The 27,270-nt window shown below is 40.6% G+C and overlaps 1 protein-coding gene across 4 annotated transcripts; it reads right to left on the bottom strand.

Moving 5' to 3' along the window:
• NDUFAF6 (NADH:ubiquinone oxidoreductase complex assembly factor 6) lies at positions 1-27,270 on the bottom strand. 4 transcript variants are annotated; one of them, XM_032315464.1, is made up of 9 exons: positions 20,350-20,440; positions 18,276-18,398; positions 17,378-17,501; positions 14,786-14,842; positions 10,142-10,244; positions 8,969-9,102; positions 8,440-8,541; positions 3,513-3,569; positions 1-927 (listed from the first exon to the last, which is right to left on the bottom strand). In XM_032315464.1, the coding sequence occupies exons 2-9, from the start codon at positions 18,317-18,319 to the stop codon at positions 799-801; spliced, it is 750 nt and encodes a 249-aa protein (XP_032171355.1). In that variant the 5' UTR covers positions 18,320-18,398; positions 20,350-20,440; the 3' UTR covers positions 1-798. The 4 variants fall into 4 exon arrangements, with proteins under 4 accessions (XP_032171355.1, XP_032171357.1, XP_032171358.1 ...); XM_032315466.1 differs by having other exon boundaries at positions 20,346-20,433; XM_032315467.1 differs by lacking the exon at positions 17,378-17,501 and adding an exon at positions 27,029-27,140 and having other exon boundaries at positions 4-927; positions 20,346-20,449.

Raw genomic sequence — 27,270 nt, 5'->3', positions numbered from 1 at the left:
CGAAGGTAGACACTTAACCGACTGAGCCACCCAGGCACCACATAGTATCCCCTTTGTGAATGCTCAATACAATTTCGGTAATACACTTTACATTAGTGCAGATTTTGTTAATACCGTTTTGGTCACGATCATGATAATGCCGAAGGACAGTAAAGCAGCAGGGTTAACAAAACAAAAGCTTTCAAGTCAGCCAGACCTAAAGTCAAATTCTAGCTTTGGACAGCCATCTACCTTACGTTAAGAAATTATTTTCTCATCATGGGTAAATTTGCAGAGTTGTAAAGATGAAATGTTTGGGATATGAAGCCATTAACATAGTGACTGACATTCCTCAATATTCACTTCACTCTCCGTGACCCGGAAGGAAAGGTATTTCCTCGCTGGACTGGCCCGCTGAGTGTGGCTGTTCCACAGGCAGACAATGGTCACCTGAGCTCCCCGCCGGCCTCCACGAGGGAGGAAGGGAGGAGGCGGGCCTGCTTCCTGCCCCCTGGTGGCTGAAGGGCAGCCTGCAGGCTCAGTACAGCTAAAACCACAGGCCCTCCAGGGCTCCGACTTGACAGAGAGCGCGCAGCACAATGGGTCTGGGCTGCTGGGGACAGAGGTGGTGCCCCTGGAAGGATCTGAGCAGCATCGAGGTGCCCTCGCCCCCCAGCAACGTCTCATCGGTCTGTGAGCCACGTACCCCCAACCTAAAAATCCGCTTTCTCGTCAAGTAAACAGTCAGCTCCTGTTGTTTGCAAACCAGTATACTTCTGTAAAACTAATAAAACTAAAGAACAGTGCCATAAAATTATTTTAATATCGGTTTCTCCATGACTGAATATACAATGATAATGGAAGTAACGTATTCTTCTGCTGTAAAGATGGGTGAAATATGTCAAAATCCACCCTCTGAATTTTCTTTAAGTAGTCCTCCAGGGCAACCTGGAAAAGGAGAGTAATAGTCATGAGGTCACAGAATGATTAACGTTTTTAAAGAAATTAAAGAAAAGGTCTAAGTATTAAGGCTATTTTAGTTTCCCTGAGATGGTCTTCCATGTACTAAGAATTTAAATGAGAATTTTAAAAGGGAGAGAGAAAACACATCTAAGAAGTTTCTATTAGACCAGTAAAACAGGACCAAAGAGCTAGTACTAGAAATAACAACTCAATTCTGGTCATAACTTATAGAATGTAAATTTATTATAATTTACACTACCCACTGCCACCACCACCACCCCCTCCCTGCCTGCACAAATGCATTGTGCCATGAGGACAAGCTTAAGTTGTTTGTAAAAAAAATTATTTTGTGGAAAAGTTTAATGGGTCTCTATGTTCTTGTTAGAAAACAATCTGCAACCTGGGAGAACCACCACAGGTTCCCTATCCATGTAACCCCATACTTCCCCCATCACACAAAACTTCATTAAGCTTTCGTGAGGGTTGGGGAGCAGGATGGAAAACAGCAGCAACGGGCCATCCTCTTTATTTTATGGTTTTCAGTTATTTTTATTAATCTGTACATTTTAAGTTTATTGCAATAACTTGATTGAAGAGAGAGCCACTTAGTTTTGCGCGGCACAATCCTGAGACCACTCCTGCCTTCTCCGTCCGTGTGCACAGCTCCCCCTAGTGTCCCAGCAGGACAAGCTAGGCGATCCCACAGAAGCCCCGCTGGGGATTCGCGAGAATATACAGATGAGCCAGAAGACAACAAAAGGGATTGTATTTTCTCCCCGACTCTTTTCCGACACATAGACAGACAGGTGTACATACAAATTTAGCATCTATGTTTTAAACCCTAAACTTATAGGTATGTACAACAGGAGACATGTGCACTGTCTGTCTGTACATCTGCTCTGTGTCGTAGTAGCAAAGAATCTGCAATCCAGGTCTTTGACAAAAAAAAAAAAAAAAAAAGCACTATTCACACAATGAAATACACCGCGGTGAAATGTGTGACCTAGACAGAAACAGGAATGACCCATTTTTATAAAGCTCAAAACCAAAAAACTAAACAACATGTTGGTTAGGAATATATAAAACGGGGAAGAATCCTTTCAGAATAAAAGCAACAGAATAATAAATTCAAAATTCAGAGAGCTGTTTAGAGGCAGGCAGAGGCAAGGGGATGAAATGGGGGAAAGAACACAACTGTGGTTTGATGGTGACCGTCTCACTCCTGGACTGAGTGTTGAGCTCATGGGTGTTTGTGGCGTTATGCTTTATAATGTACACACATACGTAGATAAACCACATTCATTTGTAGATATCAAATATTAAAAATTTTTAAAGAGAATGAAATAAAAAACTTTGAAGATATTTTAGTGTACTTTCATGTTTTCTTTTTTCTTTTTTTTTTTTTTTGGAAAAAAGAGCTCAGGTTATTCATAACATTCTGTAACGTTGAGTGACCAATAGTTAATATTTTGTGATCAACCTTCCATCTCTAAGAATTCTACGTTCATTTTAATAGTTTATAATATCTAATTATAAGGAACAGTTAATGAACTTGAGGTACCAGCACATGATAGAATATTATATAGCCATTAAATAGTGTATTTGTAAATATTTTTAACAATGTGGCTAGATGCTTGATAAGTAGGACAATGACATATAAAGAGTGATTTCAACTATACACAAAAATTCATTAAAGAAAAAGCAAAGAGGGCGCCTGGGTGGCTCAGTGGGTTAAGCCTCTGCCTTTGGCTCAGGTCATGATCTCAGGGTCCTGGGATCGAGTCCCACATCGGGCTCTCTGCTTGGCAGGGAGCCTGCTTCCTCCTCTCTCTCTCTGCCTGCCTCTTTGCCTACTTGTGATCTCTGTCTGTCAAATAAATAAATAAAATATTTGGGGAAAAAAAAGCAAAGACTAGAATAAGCAGTGGTTATGTTTGGGTCTCGGCATTACAGGGGAGTGTTCTCTCCTTCAGAGAATGTAGTTTTTATAATTAGAAGAAAATCCATTAAAATACAGATGAGGGACACCTGGGTGGCTCAGTTGGTTAATCATCTGCCTTCGGCTCAGGTCATGATCGCAGGGTCCTGGGACAGAGTCCCACATCAGGCTCCTTGATCAGTGGGGAACCTGCTTCTCCCTCTGCCTGCTGTTCCCCCTGTTCATGCTCTCTCCCTCTCTCTCTGACACTTAAATAAATAAATCTTGGAAAAAAATACAGATGAAATCTGACCTCAAAATCAGAGCTCCACTGGACATTCACAAACTAGGGTTTGACCCAAAGGAAAGTCTGGCTAATGGTGTGTGTACACACACACACACACACAATGGTGTGTGTACACACACACACCTTATAGACCTATGCAGTCTGGTGACTCCCCTCGCATGCCCCAGAATCACAGGCATGGCTGTCACCAAAAGCAGGATGTAATGAACAAAACCCACCAGAAGGGAGGGAAGCAAAACAAAGATCCCATGCTAAAGAACCGCATGGGGAACCTTACAAAATAGAAAAAGAGATCATGCACATCTGTTCCACTAATTAAACAGCCTTCTCTGTGAATCTACTTACCGTCTGAAGAAAAGCAGGAAATGCTTTCACAGGAACACTTTTGTGGAAGGACCTAGCCTACAAAGGAGGACAAAAGGAAACTGGCTTCAAATGTAGGTATTTCTGGAAATAAACACTCTGCCTCTGAAAGTGATCACAAAGCAACACTAGAAGTTTAACAACATGGCTACGGCCTCTTTCAAAGGCAAGAAAATAGCTCTCTCGCCAATTAAAATTAATTTCTTAAGCCTAAAGGACTCGGGAAAAAGTACTTTAATAAGAATCCCATTCTTCCTTGAGGACTGGCTTTGGCCTTTTCCAGCTGCCTTATAACATCTTACCACTTTGGCCCCCTAGCTCTCTAGTGAGGGGTGGGGGGAGAAGTACTCGCATCCAGGCGACCCCGCACGGCCCTAGCTTAGATCGTGGCATCTTCCGGTTACAGGAATTTAAGAGCCTCCTAAGTAATCTCCTGCCTGCACTCTCAACCTCTCATCAGTTCATACAGTTTGCCAAATGAACTTCCTTAGTCACTGTTTTATTTTTACGTTCTTTATCTTAACTCCCTGATACACCAAGTCTTATGTCTTCATTTCGGAGTTCCGAGGCCTCCACACTTGGCTCCGACCTCACCTATCCCACATGGCTCACCAGGACCCCTGACTACGAAGCCGTGACCCACTAACGCTGAGCCCATCATCCTGCGCTCACCAAGCCCGCTCCTGTCTACAGGTCTTCGTTTATATTGTCAGACATCACCTCTACTCCCTGACGTCTTGACCCCCGCATTCTGGTTTTACCCTCACCTGTCTATTAAAATGGCTCTTTTCAAGATCATTCACAATTTACTTAAAGCACCATACCCATCTTTTCAACCTCTCTACGGCACGCAAAATTTTAATACTCCCCTTTCTTAGAATTTTCTCCTCCCTCGGTTTCCAAGAGATTGATTCTTTTTTTTTTTTTTTTTCAGTTTTCCCAATATCATTTTTTTTAATTATTTATTTTTTATAAACATATATTTTTATCCCCAGGGGTACAGGTCTGTGAATCGCCAGGTTTACACACTTCACAGCACTCACCAAAGCACATACCCTCCCCAATGTCCGTAACCCCTCCCCCTTCTCCCAAACCCCCTCCCCCCAGCAACCCTCAGTTTGTTTTGTGAGATTGAGTCACTTATGGTTTGTCTCCCTCCCAATCCCATCTTGTTTCATTGATTCTTCTCCTACCCACTTAAGCCCCCATGTTGCATCACCACTTCCTCATATCAGGGAGATCATATGATAGTTGTCTTTCTCTGCCTGACTTATTTCACTAAGCATGATACGCTCTAGTTCCATCCATGTTGTCGCAAATGGCAAGATTTCATTTCTTTTGATGGCTGCAGAGTATTCCATTGTGTATATATACCACATCTTCTTGATCCATTCATCTGTTGATGGACATCTAGGTTCTTTCCATAGTTTAGCTATTGTGGACATTGCTGCTATAAACATTTGGGTGCACATGCCCCTTTGGATCACTACGTTTGTATCTTTAGGGTAAATACCCAGTAGTGCAATTGCTGGGTCATAGGGCAGTTCTATTTTCAGCATTTTGAGGAACCTCCATGCTGTTTTCCAGAGTGGTTGCACCAGCTTGCATTCCCACCAACAGTGTAGGAGGGTTCCCCTTTCTCCGCATCCTCACCAGGATCTGTCATTTCCTGACTTGTTGATTTTAGCCATTCTGACTGGTGTGAGGTGATATCTCATTGTGGTTTTGATTTGTATTTCCCTGATGCCAAGTGATATGGAGCACTTTTTCATGTGTCTGTTGGCCATCTGGATGTCTTCTTTGCAGAAATGTCTGTTCATGTCCTCTGCCCATTTCTTGATTGGATTATTTGTTCTTTGTGTGTTGAGTTTGCTAAGTTCTTTATAGATTTTGGACACTAGTCCTTTATCTGATATTCCAAGAGATTGATTCTTAGTGCACCTACTTCTTTGATCACTAGTTCCTTCTCCTTCCAAATAAATGGCCCTTACTCCTTCGACCTGAGAGGCAGAGGTGGGCCTCGGGGTCTGCACCTGGTCCTCATGTCTAGATGTACATTCTCCTGGGACAATACCATCCACACTTAGAGCGTTAACCATAGGCTTTCTATGTGGATGACTTCCAAATCTCTATTTCTAGCTCTGGCCTCCCTTCAAAGTCACAATCCAGCAGTCTTCAATAGCCCCTCTCCCTGAATATTCTTGAATCCCCTTAAATTCAGTGATGACCAACAGCTGGTCCAGAGGCTACTTATCAGCACCAGTGTCACGGTAGCCTCTGAATGGCACCATCACTACCTAAACTTGAATTCCGCAGTCTTCCCTCTCTCCGATCCTGCCACAACCCAGTCTGTCATCAAGTATAATTGATTCCACCTCTGCTGTGTGTGTATAAATCGGTATACACATCTACCATCTCTAAGTCAGATCCTCTTTCTCTCTGTCCTCAATAAGCCTCCTAACTGATCTCCCACTTCTCAGATTCGTCTCAAACACTGCTGGCCAGGTTCTCTCATGTCCAGCACTATTGTCCCTGCTCTACTTGATGGTGACAATGAGGAAACACGTCACTTATGATATGCCAGGCACAGTTATAAAGTCTTTATACATGCTAACTCTATTTATCCAAATCACAGCCCTTTGAGTTAGGTACTGATATGACCTTCTACCCAGAGGAGGCAACTGAGGCACAGGGGTTAAGATCACGTGATTAGTAAATTGCAGGGCTAGGACTGAAAGTTCCCGTTCCAGAGTCTGCCGTCCTGTCTCCCATCCTCCAGTGCCTATCAAAAGCCTCCCAAACTCCATACTCTTTCTTCAGCCGACCTTCCAAACCTGTTTTCCAGGGTCCTAGTTCACGTAACCTGCAAACTAGTAGTTTTCAAACGTGGCTGTTTAAAATCATTTGGAAATTTTAATTCCTGGCCCCATCCCAGATTTACTGTATCTCCAGGGTGTGCGGCCTGGGAATCTGTTATTTTTCGGGTACCTTAAGTGTCCATCAACTGGGACTATTCAGGTTCCAACACAGGGCTTTCCTGCTTTTATGATTCTGTTGTGTTCTCAGATCTTACCTAAAACTCTGCTAATTTTAAGTAATTTCTCATCTAAAGTTCCATGTATTTTATTTATATCTCTGTCATGGCAGATAATTGTGCTTCAGGAAATTTTTTTTAAAAAGATTAAGATGGGGCGCCTGGGTGGCTCAGTGGGTTAAGCCGCTGCCTTCGGCTCAGGTCATGATCTCAGGGTCCTGGGATCAAGTCCCGCATCGGGCTCTCTGCTCAGCAGGGAGCCTGCTTCCTCCTCTCTCTCTCTGCCTGCCTCTCTGCCTACTTGTGGTCTCTCTCTGTCAAATAAATAAATAAAATATTTTTAAAAATAATAAAAAATAATAAAAAAAAATTAAAAAAAAAATAAAAAGATTAAGATGGACTATCTGCCTTCAGAAAGCTTACAATCTGATCACCTATTTACTATTTCACAAATATTTACTGAGTGCCTATAATGTACCAGGCACTTTAGATGAAGCAATAAGCTTAGAACTAAACAAAGTCACTTACATTCTATGAGGTGGGAAGGCATTAAAGAAACGTTTAGTATGTCAGGCAGTGAAAAGTGCTAAGCCAGGTAAAGGGACTGAGGGTGATGGAATGGGAGGATGTTATTTTAGATATGGTGGCCAGGAAAGATCTTTCTGATAAGGTCATATTTAATACTGACTATGGGGTTGGGGGGGTGAAGGAGTTGAAGGGTGGAGAACATCTTCCAGGCAGATAAACAACAAGAACAAAGGCCCTGAGATTTACAGGTAAATGACGAGTATTTAGGATCTACTGAAGCTCAAAAAAAAAAAAAAGCAGAGGTGGGAGGTGGTTCACAGGAAGAACCAGGAAGAAATAGCATCATGAGAATCAAGGAAATAGAAATTTCAACCAAGTTTTCAGGAGCCACTAAAATAAAGGAATAGTTTCAGGAGAATCAGGAAGGAATAGCATTGCTGGAATGAAGGACACGGTTTCAAGAAGGCAGGGGGCTGCTGGCTGGCTCAGTCTGTGGAACGTGAGAGTCTCGATCTCGGGGTTGTGAATTCAATCCCCACATTGGGTGCAGAGATAACTTAAAGATAAAATCTTAAAAAAAAAAAAAAAAAAAAGGAGGGGCAGGGGAGTCAACAGAAGACAAATCACCATGTGAGAAAACATGAAGAACGAACCTTTAGGAAACACCGAAAGTGGTATGCAGGAGAAATCAGGAACCAGTTTAGGAGCCAAGTCAGAGAACCAAGGGGAAAAGATAGCAGAAAGTTTCAAGGAGAAAAAAATGTGTGTGGTGCCAAAAGTAGAAAGAGTTAACATGAATGAGAATTTTCAGTGCCCATTAAATGTGGCAAGAGGATTATTCAGCAGGGCTTACTACTGGAGTGGGCAGGAGGGGTGAATGATGGCACGGTGAACAGTGCCACGGTGATGCTGGCCTTGAGGGAACCATGAATGTGAACCACTTACTCACAAAAGTTTCACTGGGAGGGGGAAATGCCATGGAAGGGTCCACAGGCTGCCCAGAAAGGGGGCAAATTATCAGGCCAGCTGCGGATGCTGAGGACATGAGCTCCCAGGAAAGGAGCCATCAGCCCTGGCAAGGCAGAGACACACACCCTGTCCCCTGGAGCGAGAGCTGGCGGGTGCACAGAGCAGACAGGAGCTCAGCGAGGAAGGAGGGGTTCAGCCACTGAGAGGGAGAAAGGGGGACCGTAAAAAGCAAGAGCAAGTTCACAACAGGCCCTGAGATAAATCTACTGGGATTTCAGTGAGAAACAGAATAAAGGCTGGGGACAACAACCAGTCCGTAAGAACGGCCATGTCTAGACATGGTCATCTCTTACATGGTTTGGCCGAGAGGCTACTTACATGCTTCAGGTGCAAGTGTGCCTGACTGGCAATGTCATAGATCACATCTCTCACATTTTTATCTTGGTTCTTCCGTAGAAAATCCTCTTGGGAAACACCATGCTGGGTGGGAAAGTACGTATCACATTGGGAATCTAAAGGCACACTTTAACTTAGTTCAAGAAAAACAGGTGGTAGAGAGTGTGTTCAGTATAATGCCTATTCTGTTTTGAAAATACATGTATATGCACATGTGTGTGCATACAGACACACATACACACACACACTCCTAGGAAGAATATGCAACAAGATGTTAGTTCACCACTGTTGCAGGTAGAACAAAATTACACAAGCAAGAAAACAAACACATGAATCCATCGTGGACCGAACTGCCTGATTGATAAAATCCTGACTTGCTAACCAGATCCAAAAAGCAATCAGCATTCGTTTCAAAGAGGTTACTTGAATAGATGAAGCAAAGAACCAAGAGGCCATGGCCCTCCCCAAGTTCCCGAGGTAAATCATGAGAGGAAACAAGTAACGGTCTTACCAGCATACAAATATCCATGGGAAGGAACACCCTTCTTCTGCTTCCATGATAGGGCGTTGCTCTTAAGCAAGTCACAATGCCCTGGGCTTTTCCAATGTGACTCGCGGCATGGTCTGCATGAATGTCCTTTACACCTACAAGTTCAGAAATTGAGCGACAGGGCTGCTTTTTACTCCTTAAATGCACAACAATGCAATAGAAGCAGCTTGGAGAAACCACTTACACATGGAAAAGCAGGTGTTGATCCTATGTTTTATATCTGAAAAACAGTACTTATTTGAGCAAAATTGGGCATGAAAACAAGCGGACTGTTTACCACTGAACAGGTTTCCGAATCTCAACTTTTAAATAAAAGAGTCTTCGTTGGACTACAGCACACCGAGAACACATTTGGAATTTTAATCAGCTGTCTTGGAAAAACATTACAAGTCTTCCATTTCTTCTTTTCAATGCCATTTCCATATGACCTCATTTTAAGTACACGCTTGACAAACATTCTGCTCTTTGCTCCCTCCTTTCTTTGTGTTGGCAAACATGTCCCTGGGTGTACAGGCCGAAGAGGCCTGGGAATCTCAATACGGACTTGTGTTATTCCTTTAGGGTGACAGAAAGATATACGACCTCCTTCAAAAGAGAGGCTATTGTCTTTGGTCAAAATAATTTCCTCATTACAAGAAGACTTCACCAACTTAAAGTCAGATGAGAAGTATCTAAATTCGTTTTTTTTATTTTTAAGAGAAAAGAAAAAGAAAAATCTCATAAAAACTTTGAGAAATGCGGTTTTATATTTTCTACTCTTTTTTTTTTTTTTTTTAAACGTGGGGAAGTATTATCCACAGGGAAGGAAGAGTCGGGCCCCAGGCCTTTCAAATTGTAGGGGACGCTTAAAAAAGGAAAATCATCTGCAATTACCAGAGTATTAATTACAGCATTCCCATGAGGTAGCTAAAGTACTTTTATGAGAGCCTGAATATTTTGATTAGTCTGTACTCCAAAGAAAGCTACATATTCCCCCTCTTCGGGGAATAAAAGAATAAAGAAAAAACTGTTCATTTATCGGTGGTACAAAGAAAAACTTCGGTGTTACACTGACCAGACTGCCAAATTATGAAAGTCAAGTCTGAAGTGTATTTTCTTTGAAAAAGAGAATATAAAAATAGAAAAAAGACTCACCCAATATTTCTAGTGTTAAGTAAAGAAGAGCGCTCTGTGTGTTTTCAGCATAATTTTCCAATTCCTGGATATTACGATATGCTTTGTCATCCAAATTTTTTTCCTATAGTCAAACAAAATGGAAATAAAGTTTGATGAAGTGTTACTGTATTTTTTTTTTTTAGAAAAAAATTTTTTTTAAGATTTTATTTATTTATTTGACAGAGAGAGAGAGTATAAGTAGGCAGAGTGGCAGGCAGAAGGAGAGGGAGAAGCATGCTCCCTGCTGAGCAGGAAGCCCAATGTGGGCTCAATCCCAGGACCTCAGGATCATGACCTGAGCTGAAGGCAGACACTTAACCAACTGAGTCACTCAGGTGCCCCCAAACTGTCAATATTTTATAAAGAAAAGGTACCATTTTTTTGCCTTAAAGAACTAAAAAAAGAACTTTAAAAATTGTATATTATTGGGCGCCTGGGTGGCTCAGTGGGTTAAGCCGCTGCCTTCGGCTCAGGTCATGATCTCAGGGTCCTGGGATCGAGGCCCGCATCGGGCTCTCTGCTCAGCAGGGAGCCTGCTTCCCTCTCTCTCTCTGCCTGCCTCTCCCTCTACTTGTGATTTCTCTCTGTCAAATAAATAAACAAAATCTTTAAAAAAAAAAAATTGTATATTATTTAGTAAACAATAAGATTAAAATAAAATTAAAATATTAAAGTCCTACACATTCAATACTTACAAATCACCCCTCAAAATAATACCTTGGGAATAATGTCAATGCACTAATCACCACAGCCATGTGGTTAGCTTAATTTTTAATTCCTTTGAAAGCCCAAGGAATACTGAGAAACAAACTTAACTGAGTTCTCATTAAGCACTTTAGACATTATCTTCTTAAACCTAAAAACCTCCTCCCAAAAGATATGGGATTAATGCTTTTTCCATGTTGCAGATAAAGAAACCGAGTCACAAATATATTATGCAATATGCCCGAGGTCACATAGCTAGTAAATGAAGGGGTTAGGATTCAAACCCATACATTTTAACTGCCAAGTCAATATTATTAATAAAAAAGATGCCTAGAAAAGGAAAGGAGATCATAACCAGATCCCACCCCAAAGAAACCATGTTCAATAAAGTAACAGGGATGATTATGTTACCTGATCACACTATATTCCAGAAACAGAAAAATGTAAATCTCAGAGCACGAACATCTGGCTGCTGCTTTTATAATATTTACAAAGACTCTATTGCTAAGGAAATACACCCTCCCCTCTTTGTTTGTTTGTTTGTTTGTTTTAGAAGAAAATGGCACCAGCAATTATCCCAGGGGGAAAAACTTATGTCTAGTCCAATCTTTTACATTTTTTAAAAGTTGAGACTTAATTCACATACCATAAGATATACCCTTTTCAAATGTACAATTCAGTGGTTTTTAGTACCTTCACAAAGTTGTGCAATTATCACAGAGATCTAATCCCAGAATGTTTTCCCTACCTCAAAAAGAAACCCTGTATCCATTAAGCAGTTACTTCCCACTTCCCCGTTCCCTCATCCGCCAGCAAACCACTCATTTACTTTCTGTCTCCATGGATTTGTTTGTTCTGGACATTTTAAAAAAATGCAATGATACATGGGGCACCTGGGTGGCTCAGTTGGTTAAGCGTCTCCTTCGACTCAGGTCATGATCTCAGGTTTCTGGGATGGAGCCCTGCACAAGGCTCCCCGCTCTGTGGGAGTCTGCTTCTCCCTCTGCCTGTCCCTCCTGCTTGTACACACACACTGTCTCTCTCTCTCTCTCAAATAAATAAATAAAATCCTTTTAAAAAATGCAGGGATGTGATACATAGTTTTTTTTTTTTTTAATCTGGCTTCTTTCAGTTAGTAGATTTAAGGTTCATCTGTGTTGGAGCCATGTATCAGTACCTGATTCTTTTTAACTGAAGAAATTATTAAGAATATTCCATTGTATGGATAAAAACATTATGTTTTTATTCATTCATTGACAGACTTTTTCCCACTTTTGGACTGTTATGAATAATGCTATGAACATTCACATGCAAGTTTTGTACGCACACACGTTTTCATTTCTCTTGAGTACAAAGACAGGAGTGAACTGCTGGGTCAATGGTAACTGTGTCTAACTTTCTGAAGAACCGCCAAACTGTTCTTCCAAAGCGGTTGCGCCATTTCCCATTCCCACGAGCACTGCATGAAGGTCTCTAATTTCTCTACATCCTCACCAACACTCGTTACTGTTCCTCTCTTTTATTACAGCATCCTAATGAGTGTAAAGGCGTCATTTATTCTGGTTTTGATTTGCATTTCCCTAATGAAAAGATGCTGACATCTTTTAGCTACTTATTAGTCATTTTTACATCTTCCTTTCAGAAATGTTTACTCAGATCCTTTGCCCAAGTTTAAACTGGGTTATTGGTCTTTTTATTGTTGAGTTATAAAAGTTCTTCACATACCCTAGATACTTGTTCCTTATCAAATATATCACTTGCAAATACCTTCTCCAATTCCATGGGCTGCCTTTTCACTTTCTTGAAATTTTTAATTTTGTTAAAGTCAAATGACCTCGGTTTTTTTTCTTTTATTGCTTAGGCTTTTAGTATCGTATTGAAGAAATCACTGCCTAACCTGAAGTCCCAAAGATTTATGCCAATGTTTTTTCCTAAGTGTTTTAGTTTCAACTCTTGCATGTAGGTGTTTCATCTATTTGGAGTTAGTTTCTGTACATGGTGTTAAACAGGCATCCAAATTCATTCTTTTACATGTGGATATCCAGTTGTCCTGGCATTATTTATTGAAATGGTTATTCTTTCCCCATTGGACTGTCTTCACACCCCTGTGAAAAAAATCAATTAACTATAAATATATGGGTTTATTTCTGGGCTCTCAATTCTATGCCATTGATCTATATGTCTATGTCACGCCATTACCCCAGAATCTGACTATTAACTTTGGAGCTAACTTCCTTCTTTTTCAAGATTGTTTTAGTGATTCTGGATCTCTTGCATTTCCATATGGATTTCAGGATGAGCTAGTCAGTTTCTGCCAAAAAGCATCTGGAATTTTTATAGGGACAGTATTGAATCTAAAGATCAATGTGGGAGACTGATTCCAGTCTTTTGTACATCCCTCCCTACAAATGCCAAATGTCATTTTCCATTAAACCAAAAAGTTATCTCTGTCTTGAATTCTCTGTCTTTACCTCATAAAAACAGAAAACACCTTTGGGGCTTGGGTGGCTTAGTTGGTTAGGCCTCTGACTCTGTTTTGGCTCAGGTCATAATCTCATGATCTTAGGGTCATGAGATCGAGCCCCCCTACCCCAAACACACACACTCCACACTCAGTGGGGAATCTGCTTGAGATTCTCTTCCTTTTTCTCTGCGTTCCCCCCTCAAACGCACTCGTGCATGTGCTCTAAGATAAATAAATCTTAAAAAAACAAACAAAACAGAAAACACGGGAAAAACAGATCTTTTTAGTGCCAATTAATGCTGTAGGCCAGCTGAGCAATTTTTTTTTTAAATGCTGAATAATTATCTCCCACTTTGGCTTACAATATAATTACTATAGCCTATGGATATTAATGGGTTGTATCCAAATAAACTAAACATATGTTCATGTCAACAGTATGTGATGAATATCAGGCTGATGAGGACACTGAGCCAGCAATGTGTCAGAAAGATTACGTAAGCTAGCCCAGGACAGACAGCAATCTGCATGCTTCATTGGACCTAGAACTCAGTTCTTAGAATCCAGTATAGTACTCCATTCTGTAGAACCATCAGACTTTCCTTATTTCCTCTACTATCTGGACAGAGATCCAAATATTGGGTGTACATAAAGGTATGTGCATGACTACTTAAGTTTGGATGGTATTAAGGAACTATCTGTCATTTTTTAAGGTCTGATCATTTATTGTCGGTACGTTTCCTGAAAGCATTTTTTAAAAGATTTTATTTATTTATTTGACAGAGAGAGAGAGAGAGAGATCACAAGTAGGCAGTGAGGCTGGCAGAGGGGGAGGGGGAAGCAGGCTCCCTGCTGAGCAAAGAGCCCAATGTAGGGCTCTATCCCAGGACCCTGAGATCATAACCTGAGCCCAAGGCAGAGGCTTAACCCACTGAGCCACCCAGGCGCCCCTAAAAGCATTTTTTAAATCTTTTCAAGATACATATATATTTGCAGATCAACTAATATGCTATCCGGGATTTACTTTACAATAATCCCTAGAGTTTAATGAGAGGAGTTGGTAGAATATAGATGAAACAAGAGTGGACATGTGTTCCTAGCTAAAGCTGGGTTACAGATACATGAAAGTATATTACATTCTTCTCTCTACTTTTGTATAAGTCTGAACATTTCCATTAAAAAAAAAAAAAAACTAAAAACCACAAAACAGTAGCACATGGCTGTGCACACATATGCCTCTGCCTGGTGCTTCTGTTTGCCTGTCTGACTCAAGACACGGAGGCAGGGGGCTGAGATGGATGGTAGGCAGTGAGGGAGAATGGACAGAAGGGAACAGTCCTCTAAAAGTTGCCTTCCTCCAAAATATAACACACATATTAAAACATTTCCTCCCTGACAAATTAGCTTACAGATTAAAAAGGAAGAAAACACTTACAACCTGAGCAATTTCAACTTACTCTTTCATCAATGATTTTCATAAGCCATCTTTTGGTCAGATTATGTCTTTTGACAGCCTAAAAAAACAACAGTGTTGTAAATTTTTAGAAAGTACTAGAAATGACTTCAGCAGACCTGAATAAAATAAACATACCAATGAGGAAGTGGAGATGCAACATGGGGGGGTTAAGGGGGTAGGAGAAGAATAAATGAAACAAGATGGGATTGGGAGGGAGACAAACCGTAAGGCACTCTTAATCACACAAAACAAACTGAGGGTTGCTGAGGGGAGGGGGATCAGGAGATGGGGGTGGGGTTATGGACACTGGGGAGGGTATGTGCTTTGGTGAGTGCTGTGAAGTGTGTAAACCTGGCGATTCACAGACCTGTACCCCTGGGGATAAAAATACATTATATGTTTATTAAAATAAATAAATAAACAAATTTATTTTAAAATAAACAAATAAATACATAAACATACCAAGTACAAAACTAGGTAAGGAAACATTTGTAATAACTCATCACCAGATAAACAGCCATATTAAAGAAATATCAGGGGAAAAGAAAATGTCCCTAGAAAACATTTCAAAACATTTCCAAGAACAGATGATACATCCAGAACATTTCCACTAGACTTTTTTTCTTATGCTATTAGTAATTTAACAATTGCACTTTCAAAACAAAAACAAAACATGAATTAAATATGAGCTTCTGTTACATGATGCGTCTTAACTTCTATGCTTCTTTATCTCATGTAAACTATTTTCCACAGGATGAAAATCCTACTTAGTGAAAATAACCACTTCTCCAAATATGGAAAGTATAACTAAAGGTCTAAAGAAAATAATCCACAGGGCACAGTTTTATCTTAGCAAACAAAGACACTCAGTAGGAAAAAGCACATCTAGTGCTTAGATCATGGTCTCCAGGCCCATCCGTCCCAAAGGAAACGAGGCTTTGGAGAAATGTGTGATTCCAGAGTTGGGGCAAGGGAGATTCAAGGTGATCCCAGAATATTTTACTGTGCTGGAAATAGAAAGTGCCCCCCAAAGTATGGGGTACACATCAAAAGGACACAGGAGCCAGTCTAAAAGGGGTTCTACTGTCCAAATCTGGGCCAGCTTGAACACCAAAATAATTAAATATAGTAATGAATTATAAACTATGGAAAAAATAATTAATGAGTTTGTAGAAATAATTAATAAACAAATGAATAAACAAACATAGGAGGTTGAGGGCTCTTTCTTATGGTAGAATGTGAAGTGCCAATCAGTAATGTTGACAGCATGCTAGAGTCTGGAAATTATCATTTTGCAATTGTCACAAGACTGAATCAGCAAGAACCATCCACAAATGCTAAGTTTAGGAAGAAACTGAGGAGGCGCAGGATACATGCATCGTCTTAAAGTCAGTTACTCTGTAAGAGGAATTATAATTATAGATTGGGAAAAACAGGCAACACCTTGACCATGTGATGAAAATTAACAATGCCAATAAAGGACAGACGGACAAAGTGTGCCTCCAGACATGACACCCTGAGAAGAACATGTCACCTTTGCAGTATTATGGCCAAAGACCCATAAACCAAAAACATTACGGAATCCTAATACTGCTTTATTTTTTACGTGTCTAAGTGGAGTGAGGCATGTCTGATCTGTGCAACCACCATCAAGCACCATTCCTGGTACACAAAGTACTCAAGAAATATTTAACCTCTGAAAGTCAGATTCCTGTTTACTCAAGGCTAAACCCATACCGGCTGCAGTTCCTTGACCACAAAATAGAATTCTTCTGTCTAATTTGGAGGAAATCAGAGAGCAAGGTAAAAAACAGGTATTCAATATGAAGCAGAAAATCTGCTGAATAAAGTATCAACAATTTTGGAAACAGAAGCCAAATAGAATAACAACTTTGGCTATAAATTCAAACTGCAACTAACATTAATACACAGAGAAATGAAAGAGTCCATATGAAGCACATATGGAATTACAGCTATGCAACTATTTTGTACCCTTAAAGCACCAATGAATCACTGTGGCAGAAAAGTGCTCTCTGAACAACACACTGTCACTCTTTCCCTATCCGATCTTCCAAAAGAACCTGACCCTCTCCAAAGAACCAATGGCAAGTTTTACTGGACAGTGGTCCCATAAGCATATGCTCCAGCAAGATGGGGAGGGGGAGAGGACATGAATGGGGACAACCGCTCTGTACACTCCCTGCTTCTTTCAAATATTCACATTAACCTCAATACTGATCATATCAGAAAGGTGGCCAACAGCAATCATCCAAAATTAAGCAGCTGTTAAAACTGGACAAATTGGTACGTGTGTAAACATTCTACAATTCAGATACGTCTTCTGGGGTTTTTTTAAGAGAGGCCAAGAACAAGATCAATTTGTGTTGAGGGAAGCTCTGGTCTTCCACGATAATTCCAGGCAAAGGCCAGGACCTTCGATGTAAGTCTTAGCAGGAACCCCCACTGCAGTGACGTTTGCGTGTAAAATCATCGTTTTTCTGGGCTTTCGAGAAACTTTTCTTTAAATGGAGGCACCAAAGTGGAGGTTCTTAAAGTGAGATGAACAGAGGTAAACAACTAATCTAATACTCACAGCTTCCCATCCACTCTTTCTTCTCAGTCCCCGGTTCAGGGGGCCTGGCTTTCCATCCTTACTGAGGCTCTGTGAAGTCAGTCGGGGGCCCAGGAACGGGGCCTGCCTCTGCTGGTGCGCAGACCTGAGAAGAGGTGCACCCCTGTCAGGTCTATTCAGTGGTTCCGTCACAGAACCTATCTTTCCCTACTCATGACACTACAGTGGGAACACAGAGCAGTGACAAAAGACACCTAATTCCCTTCCTTCAGTCATGGTGTAGCGTATTTCCAGACTCTGCAGGGCTGCTCCTGAATGAAGGATCCATGTGAAACTATTCACTAGATACATCTAACTCTCCAAAGAATTCTCTAGCCCATAGGTTTCCATTCTCTAATACTTCAGATTCATCAGTGAATATGCAACTCTATCAGACTCAACAAGGCAGTTTTATATTTGGGTGGAGACAATGGTGAGGGCAAGTCTCCCTTCGCCAAAGATCAGTGTGTGTTTTTCAACAGCCCACAGTATGGACTGGAGCACTAGAAAAGGGAGCTGCTGGGCAGACAGAACTATTAACCTGCCACTGCTTCAAAATCTGCGGGGTTTAATTTCTACAGCGAATATGTGGAAAATAAATATATAATTGATAACACAAGAGACCAGATTCCTCCTTTCTCCTTCAATAAAGAAATTCACTGAAGATCTGTGCAAACTATTAGCAGATGATTTTAAATTCCTCTGTCAAAACTAGCAGAACTCTGAACATTACATGAGCCTAAGATTATTTTCAGGATAGATTCCCTATCACCACTAGCTGAATTGTATGCATCAAAAGGTGTGCTTAAAAAAAAATTTTTTTTTTTTTGCTCAAATAACACTTAAGAATTAAAAGTAGCATTTTGTTTTTGTTTTTTACCTTCCATAGCTCGAGGGCCACAGGCTGCTGGGGTGGGTTGTCATGGTATATGTCGTCCACTGTTTTTTTCCAAAACTCCATTCTCATCAATCCAATTGTTTTCTCAGAGACAGAGTCCTTAACCTGTAAACAGAGGTCAAATACCTTAGTAAAGGCACTCTTCACAGACTCAAAATCAGTATCTGTGACTGCATAATCACAGAATTCAGCCAAAAACCAAGTTTAATTCTATACATTTAATTTTTCCTTGAAACTATATATAAATTAAATTGTTGTCATTAGGGGCACCTGGGTGGCTCAGTGGGTTAAAGCCTCTGCCTTCGGCTCAGATCATGATCTCAGGGTCTTGGGATCGAGCCCCGCATCGGGCTCTCTGCTCAGCCGGGAGCCTGCTTCCCCATCTCTCTCTGCCTGCCTCTCTGTCTGCTGTGATCTCTCTCTGTCAAATAAATAAATAAAATCTTTAAAAAAAAAAATTGTTGTCATTAAGAGTTTCCTAAGTAAAACCTGCAAATTACTTCCAATTATTTTCAAGGTTTGCATTCCAAAATGGGAAATATTGTTCTAGAAATAAATTGCAGGGGCGCCTGGGTGGCTCAATGGGCTAAAGCCTCTGCCTTTGGCTCAGGTCATGATCCCAGGGTCCTGGGATGGAGCCCCACATCGGGCTCTCTGCTCAACGGGGAACCTGCTTCCTCCTCTCTCTCTGCTGTCTTTCTGCCTACTTGTGATCTCTATCTGTCAAATAAATAAAATCTTAAAAAAAAAAGAAAGAAAGAAAGAAAGAAATTGCAAGAAAAAAACATATTCGGGGGGAAACATTAAGATTAAAAGAAATTTGATAGAGGAACCAGTTGCTGTATGTGGAGTTTATCTGAATCCTGATTTGAAGAGAAAGAAACAACTGGGAAAAATCTGAACACTGGATGTTTAATGATATTAAGGAATTCTTAAATTTTTAATGTATGACAATGGTGTTATAGTTACTTTTTAATGAGTTATCATCTGGAGATACGTACTGTAATATTTACAAAAAAAATTTATCTGAGACTTATTTCAAAAAAACAGAGGTGAGGAGGGAATAGGTGCAGATAGAGATGAAAAATCAAGATTAGCCATAAATTAGTACCTGGTGGAGCTGGGTGATGGGTTGATAGGAGTTTATTATACTACTCTCCCTAATTCTACATATGTTCAAAGCTTTCCATAATAGAAAAGTGTTTTAAAATAAGTGGAAGAGAAGAAAAACAATCTTCATTGGATTAGTGATGGTAAAATTATTTCCAAGTCTGGCAATAAACCTAGGAAACAGAACCGGGGGCTTTCTAGATTAAAGCAGGGAAGGAAGTAACATGTATCAAATGTCCAGGAGTGCCAGCCCTTTGCTAGATGTTGTCCCAGAGATTATGTGATCAAGTCCTCACCACAAACCCGCACAAACATACCCATTTACAAACAGAGAAATTGTGGCTTAAAAAAGTGTAGTTTATCTCATGCTCTGCATGCTCAGAGCTCTTATAATGGAACGAGAAGGGTATGCAAAAGACTATGGGAGAGGGAAGCAGCTGACTGCAAAGGGGCACATGAGGGAATTTTGGGGGGTTGACTGTTCTTTTTTCATGACTATGGTGGTGAATGCATGACTCTATGCATGTCTGAAAACCTATAGAACTGTATACCACAAAAAGTTAATTTTATTATATGTACATTTAGATAAACTCATTCATTCACTCACTAAGTAATTTCTCTCTCTCTCTCTTTTTTCTTGAGAGCGCATGCATGCAAGTGGGGAAGGGGCGGAGCGGGGGGAGAGAGAATCTTAAGCAGCTCCACACTCAGCAAGGCACCCTACCCAGGGGCTCAATCCTACAACCCTGATATCATGATAAACATTAAGTCTGTTAGCTAGTTTATGTTTGGAATTGAATTGGTAAACCTAAATAGTGGGACAAAGAAATCACCAGCAGAGACCTTATGCAAATCTAACATATAACTGTATTTCTTTATGGTTCAGCATTAAACACATTATATCACCATTTTTGCAAATAATTGTTTAAGGTATTTTAATACCAGCCTGAGCCAGTTCCACATTGAAGGCCCTCAGTGCAAAAGCAGAGCTTCTGGATTTTGCAGGGAGCAGCAAGGAGCATAAGTAGCCTTCATAATCTCGTTTCCTACAACAAATAGGCGAAAAAAAACAAGTCACTTTTCACTTCCTAAACTGTACACACAAAAAATGCTGACTAGAAGTAACTGAAAAAAAAAAAAAAGAGGTTTCAATTCAAACTAGGCCTGAAATTTCTTATATTTTATACTTGTTTCTTTAAAATTACAAAAAAAGTAATTGCCCCAATGCCAGAACAGTGAAAAAGAAATAATCTCCATTAATTTATTAGGATTTACATAGTATTTATAATTTTTATTGTTTCAGAATCACTTTTAGTAAGAATTCAAATGACCTACTGAGTTAGAAATCAAGAAAGTAATACCAGCAAATATTGGTATGAACTCACAGTTTTTAATACACAGATAGGACATAAAAACAGAAAGTAATATGGAGCATGTGGGTTTGTGTGCCTGGGTGTACACTTAGGTTTCCCAGCAGCATCTGCTGACGGAACCTAGGAGCAATGATACTCCCCATGCACCCAGTATCAGAGAACACACCTAACACCTAGATCTTTGGTTTCTAAATATCATTCTTCACTAGAAGAAACTAGGGCTCATTGGAGGAGGGACTAAGTCCAGGGTGGGGGCAGGGAAAATACAAGATAAGCCAGAAACATCTTCTTGGACAGAAAGTAATGAAATATTCAGAGTGGAGGGACTTTTCAAAATGACAAAGACACTGACATTCTCACTGACAAAGCCTGGGACAATCTGAGAATCAAAAACAAAAAATAAAAACAAAAACAATGAGAGTAACAGAATGCAACAGAATGCCATAAGCCCATACCAATATAAAAGAATGGATGACTAGGAAGAGAAGGAAAAACTTGAGAATAGTACAATGCCAAATTGTACTATTTGATGGGACGCCTGGGTGGCTCAGTTGGTTGAGCAGCTGCCTTTGGCTCAGGTCATGATCCCAGCGTGCTGGGATCGAGTCCCACATGGGGCTCCTTGCTCAGCAGGGAGCCTGCTTCTCCCTCTGCCTCTGCCTGCCATTCTGTCTGCCTGTGCTCGCTCTCTCCCCCTCTCTCTCTCTGATAAATAAATAAATAAATAAATATCTTTTTTTTTTAAATTGTACTATTTGATAATTCTGATAGATCTAGAAGACATGCTGAAAAATTTTTAAATAAGCATTTGATAACTATCAATCAGTCAAAAATCATCAATAAATGTCTTAAAATGTTAAAATGGGTGAAAGTTTGACAGAAACAGAATGTTGATATATCCTGTGAAGTATCTCTTCCAAAATACACAAAAATACAAAAAATACTAATTAACATTCTTATGAACTAAATTTATAGGGGAGAAACCCAAAAGATATCTTTTCAACCAAGTAATAAAAGGCTTGCACCACAGAAATAGGATACTCAACATTATGTACTTCCTGAAATGTGACTGAGAAAAACACAGCGTCGCTTCTGTGATATTCCTGCCAAAAATGTATAAATCACAAGGAAACATTAAATAAACCCAACTGAGAAAAATTCTACATAGTAACTGGCCTGTTCTCTTAAAAAAACTGTCAAGGTCATGAAAGATAAGGAAAGACTGAGAAATTGTTCAAGGCTGGAGAAGACTGAAGAGATCTGACAACTAAATGTAGCATATGATCCTGGATGTATGAAAGTCATAACTAAAAACCAGTAAAATTTGAATGGAGTCTGTAGATCCAGTGGTAATACTGGATTGATTTTAATGTCCTGATTTTGATGGTTGTACTATAGTTATGTGAAAGAGGACCCTTGTGCATATTAAAAAATAGCCACCAAGGGGCACCTGGGTGGCTCAGTCGGTTGAGTGACCAACTCTTGCTTTTGGCTCAGATCATGATCTTGGGATTATGGGATCAAGCCTGATGTCAGGCTCTGCACCTGGTAGAAGACTGCTTGAGAATCTCTCTCTCCCTCTCCCGCTGCCTCTCTCCCACTCACACACACTCTCTCTCTCTAGCTTGCTCACTCTAAAATAAATAAATAAATAAATCTTTAAAAAAAATACACACCAACATATTAAGGGGAGGTAATGGGGCATCATGTCTACATCTTTTTCTCAAAGGGATCAGAATGTTAACAATGAGGGAATTTGGATGAAGAGTATATTGGAACTCTGTGTACTATCTCTGTAATTTCTATATCAATTTGAAATTACTTCAAGATATAAAGTTTAAAATAATATCCTTACTGGGACGCCTGGGTGGCTCAGTTGGCTGGGCGGCTGCCTTCGGCTCAGGTCATGATCCCAGCGTCCTGGGATCGAGTCCCACATTGGGCTCCTTGCTCGGCGGGGAGCCTGCTTCTCCCTCTGCCTCTGCCTGCCACTCTCTCTGCCTGTGCTCGCTCTCTCTGACAAATAGATAAATAAAATCTTTAAAAAAATTAATAGTATCCTTATTATATACATCATAGGATGACTGCCTATCAACAAGGCTACTTCACTATAATATATTGGAACTTTATTATAACATTATTTCCTATAAAACAGTAATCTAAATAAAGGGGGTCCAACCTCCTTCTATGGAGTTTAGGTACTGAAATTCACACTACTACCACATTTCAATGGTTCACTTTTTTCTCAATTTAATTTTCTTTTTTGAGACAGAGAAGAAGAATGTGAGCAGGAGGGAGGGGCAGAGGGAGAGAGAGAGAATCCCAGACTGGCAACATGCTCAGTGCAGAGCCCAACATGGGACTTGATTTCACCACCCTGAGGTCACCACCTGAGCTGAAATCAGGAGTTGGACACTCAACTGACTGAATCACCCAGGGGCTCCTCAACTGGTTCACATTTTGTTGTCTGCCTAACAGAGAAGTTAAACCTCTTCTAGCCACAACCTTCACAATTTCCTCCAACTTCCACATAGACAAAAGGAAGCAATAATGACCAGTAATGGTGCTATCACAAAATAGCTCTACTAAAAAAATTTCACCATAAGTGGCTACAGCTGTAAAATGGACAGTGTGGGCAAAACAGCTCTATAATTTATATTTTTACATACATACAGATATATTTTAAAAATTTAATTTTAACATAAAAAGTCTCTGAACTTCAAAATTGTTTAAAACAGTAGGATGTTAATATGAAACAGTGAGAAAATAGTGACTTGGAATCAAGACCACAATCTTTTATTTCCATTCAAGTAGTTGACAGAAATGATAACTGCCATATCTATTTCTTAATTTGCAAAATGAGGCTTGATAACCGACCTGTTTCATATCTCCTAAAAATAATATGTGAAGTTCTTCAGGCTTCTTATAGCAAAATGAAAAATGAAGACATACTAGTATGGTAACAACCTTTGGGAAATAAGATATTCTACGCAGAGAAGGATTTCCCTGTAAGGTTTCTTTTTTTCTTTCTTTCTCTTTCCTTTTTTGGGGGGGGGGGTGGTGGTGGAAATTTTTCTAAACAATATTACCTACTTCTTTATACTGAGCAAGGTACACTGAATATTTAATCATTTCTTCATCACTCAGGATCACTGTTATAAATTCTGATTATTGGCAGACAAGGGTATCTTAAGTAGCCAAATAAGGTCCAGTTATTGGAGAACTATTCCAGATAGTGAGAAATTCCATACTATGATGGTTTTATACAGCAACGGGGCCAAGAACCTTTCATTTTCATTCATTCATTGTAACATTTATCCAGTGCCCACTATGAGACAGCACTGTGTTAGACACTGAAGATGGGTACAGACTTTCAGGTCTGATAGAGAGACGCAGACATATGAAAGATAAGCATATCTGGTGTTAGGACTGCTGTGCTAGTTCTAGTTCTATAGACCTGTGCCATCAAGTCACAAAAAGGTGGTTCCCCAGTGAGGCTGCAGGAGAATGAACAGTACACCTTCAGACATCACCACTAACACCTCCTTACCTCCTTATAGCACTAATCCCAAGGCCTGAGGCAGCCTTGGGGTTCCTCAAAATGATACCCCCAAGAAACCTATGTAAATTAGGTTTGAGATATTCCCAAGAACCTAGCCTCCTAGCAGAGCTCTGGCTGGCTAACCTGAACTTCTGGCCTGGTATCTTTTTCAGTATTTGGAGGCCTTACATAACATACATGCCCCTAACAACCCTACCCAGATCATTTCAGAGGTCAAATCCTGCAAACATTAATGGTCAGTCAGAAGCTAGAAATTGTAATCTTTCAAGTTTTTGTTTTTATTTTAAAACTACTATTGTGCTTATGTTATGTGCCAGCATTTTTTGTACATCATTGCATTTAACCCTCATAACCAGGCTATAAAGTAGTAGAAATTTACAAATGAGGAAATAGCTGAATCTTAATGTGAGTAACTTTCTCAAATGATGGACCTAGGATTAATAAACTCAGACGAGGTCTGCCTGTAAAATCCAAGCTTTTTAGTAAATCACTAGAGTCAAAGGTGTCCATCCCACTCAAATACCTATATGGACAGATTAAGTATCTGCCCATTTGTAAATATACATTTGAGAAAACTGTCATGTGATAACCATAGACTATTACTGGAAGAAAAGTATGATCACTATATATACATATATATAAGCACACACTACTGTATATACACAGTGTGTGTGTATATATACACACACATACTATATATGTAGAAATAGATATACCACATACATGTAGTCATATTACATACATATTACCACATACATGTAGTATATGTATGTAGTATATGTAATATATGACTACATGTATAATAATATTTATGTGATATATTACTACATATATGTAGTGATATATATTATATGTAATATAGTGATTGTACTATTACTTATATGTAATAATACATAAGAAATTAGGAAGAGTGAAGGTGCCTGGGTGGCTCAGTCGTTTAAGTGTCTGCCTTCCGCTCAGGTCATGATTCTGGAGTCCTGGGACCAAGCCCCACATCAGGCTCCCTGCTCAGCAGGGAGTCTGCTTCTCCCTCTCCCTCTGCTCCTCACCCCCTCATGCTCTTTTCTCTCGTTCACTCTCTCTCTCTCTCTCAAAGAAAATAAAATCTTAAAAAGAAAAAAGAAGTTAGGAAGAGTGAGTATTCACCTCCGGATAGGGAAGTTAGGATACTACAAGTGTCAAAAATTGCACTGGACGGGGCGCCTGGGTGGCTCAGTGGATTAAAGCCTCTGCCTTTGGCTCAGGTCATGATCCCAGGGTCCTGGGATCAAGCCCCGCATCCTTTCCTCTCTCTCTGCCAGCCTCTCTGCCTACTTGTGATCTCTGTCTGTCAAATGAATAAATAAAATCTTTTAAAAAAAATTGCACTGGACAAGTGGATATGGGTGGTAAACATTTTGGCAACTTGTGTCTTTTTATCATGAAAAAATGATTAAATATATAAAAATGAATACAACTTTTTGGCAGTTTTAGCTTTTACAAGTTCTTATTGCTCTGATTTCCACAACTGTTACGTTGTTTCAGTTATAAGTAATAAATAGAGTGGGACAGGAACATTATTTTTAAAAGTGATTAAAAACAAAATTCTGAAATGCATGGGAATTCTGTTGTGTTATGCAACCTTTTGCTAAAATGAAATTCAAAAACATTGGATTTATTAGCCTAGTCAAATCCAAGGTAGCTTAATTATTCTAGCACTTCTCAGAAGTTAAGACCACGTACATTGAGCATTTCACCACTGTTTTTTTTTTTTAATTGCTTTGGGTTTTTTTTTAAGATTTTTTAGAAGATTTTTATTTATTTATTTGACAGAGCACAAGTAGGCAGAGAGGCAGGCAGAGAGAGGAAGAAGCAGGCTCCCCACTGAGCAGAGAGCCTGATGCAGGGCTCAATCCGAGGACCTTGGGATCATGACCTGAGCCAAAGGCAGAGGCTTTAACCCACTGAGCCACCCAGGTGCCCTATTCACCACTGTTTTAAATTAAAGGCAGCAGAAGGGCAGCAGGTCCTAAGCCACTGGTCTTTGCAGTCAGGCTCAATTCCAAGGCAGGAGCCTGCCCAGATCCCCTGGGTCACCTGGTGACCTGATTCCATGTGCCAAGCCATTCCGGTGTTATCAGGGTGAACAAAATTGTCACCAGGCCCTGACTTGATGAGACTATTCTACTGAATCTCAGGCAAATTCCCTAATCTCTCGAAACCTTCATATCCTCATCCATTACATATGATAATAATGGCCTATATTGTACTCACTGGGCCCTTGCTTTGTGCCCTGTTCTAAATGCTTTAATCCTCAAAACCCTCAATGATAAGGTCTACATTTTTGCCTCAATAATTTGTAACGAAGAAAAAAAAAATTTGTAACGAAGATAAGTAAATCACTTGAACTCTGCATAGTACCTGACACGTAAGAGCTCACTTAGCTACAAGTCGTCTGTCAAATTTTTAAGAAGGTGTGCATGCAGTACGTTTAGGTAAAAATTAAGTTTCAGTCAAGGTGACAGACGAAGGAGTTTTGCCACAATTCTGTGACCGCCGTGAAAGTTTCCGTGACCTCACTCCCCGCCAACCCGAGCGCAGGAAGGCAATGGGGTCCGCTCGCCCGGGCCAGCCCCGAGTCCCGCCGCGCCCGCCCGGGCCCCCTCGGGCAGACCCCCGACCGCCAGCCGGGGCAAGCCGGGCTCGCTCACCGCAGCAGCTCCATGCAGTAGCGGTCGGAGCCCAAGGCGCCCGCTCCGCTGGCCGCGGCCACGCTCCGCGAGGACCCCACGAGCCCCGGGAGCCGCCGAGCTCGCGCCCACAGGCTGCGGGGCGGTCGGCGGCGACACAGGCCGGGAACGCCGAGCCGCAGCGGGCCGCAGGCTGAGCGCAGCACGGAGGCCGCCATGACACCGACGCCGCGTGCCCTTCGACCCCGCCACGCCCCCGCAGG

This window comes from Mustela erminea, chromosome 16, assembly GCF_009829155.1.
Source record: "Mustela erminea isolate mMusErm1 chromosome 16, mMusErm1.Pri, whole genome shotgun sequence".
NCBI lineage: Eukaryota > Metazoa > Chordata > Mammalia > Carnivora > Mustelidae > Mustela > Mustela erminea.
This window is presented reverse-complemented; position numbering and strand designations above follow the sequence as displayed.

Excerpts from the sequence above, each read along its gene's own strand:
- NDUFAF6 (XM_032315463.1), bottom strand. The coding sequence starts at position 27,225 with ATGGCGGCCTCCGTGCTGCGCTCAGCCTGCGGCCCGCTGCGGCTCGGC. Across the intron at positions 14,843-18,275 it reads TGGCCCTCGAGCTATGGAAG|GCTGTCAAAAGACATAATCT; the intron begins GTAAAAAACAAA and ends TTGTTTTTTTAG. Across the intron at positions 10,245-14,785 it reads TGAAAATCATTGATGAAAGA|GAAAAAAATTTGGATGACAA; the intron begins GTAAGTTGAAAT and ends GTTTGACTATAG.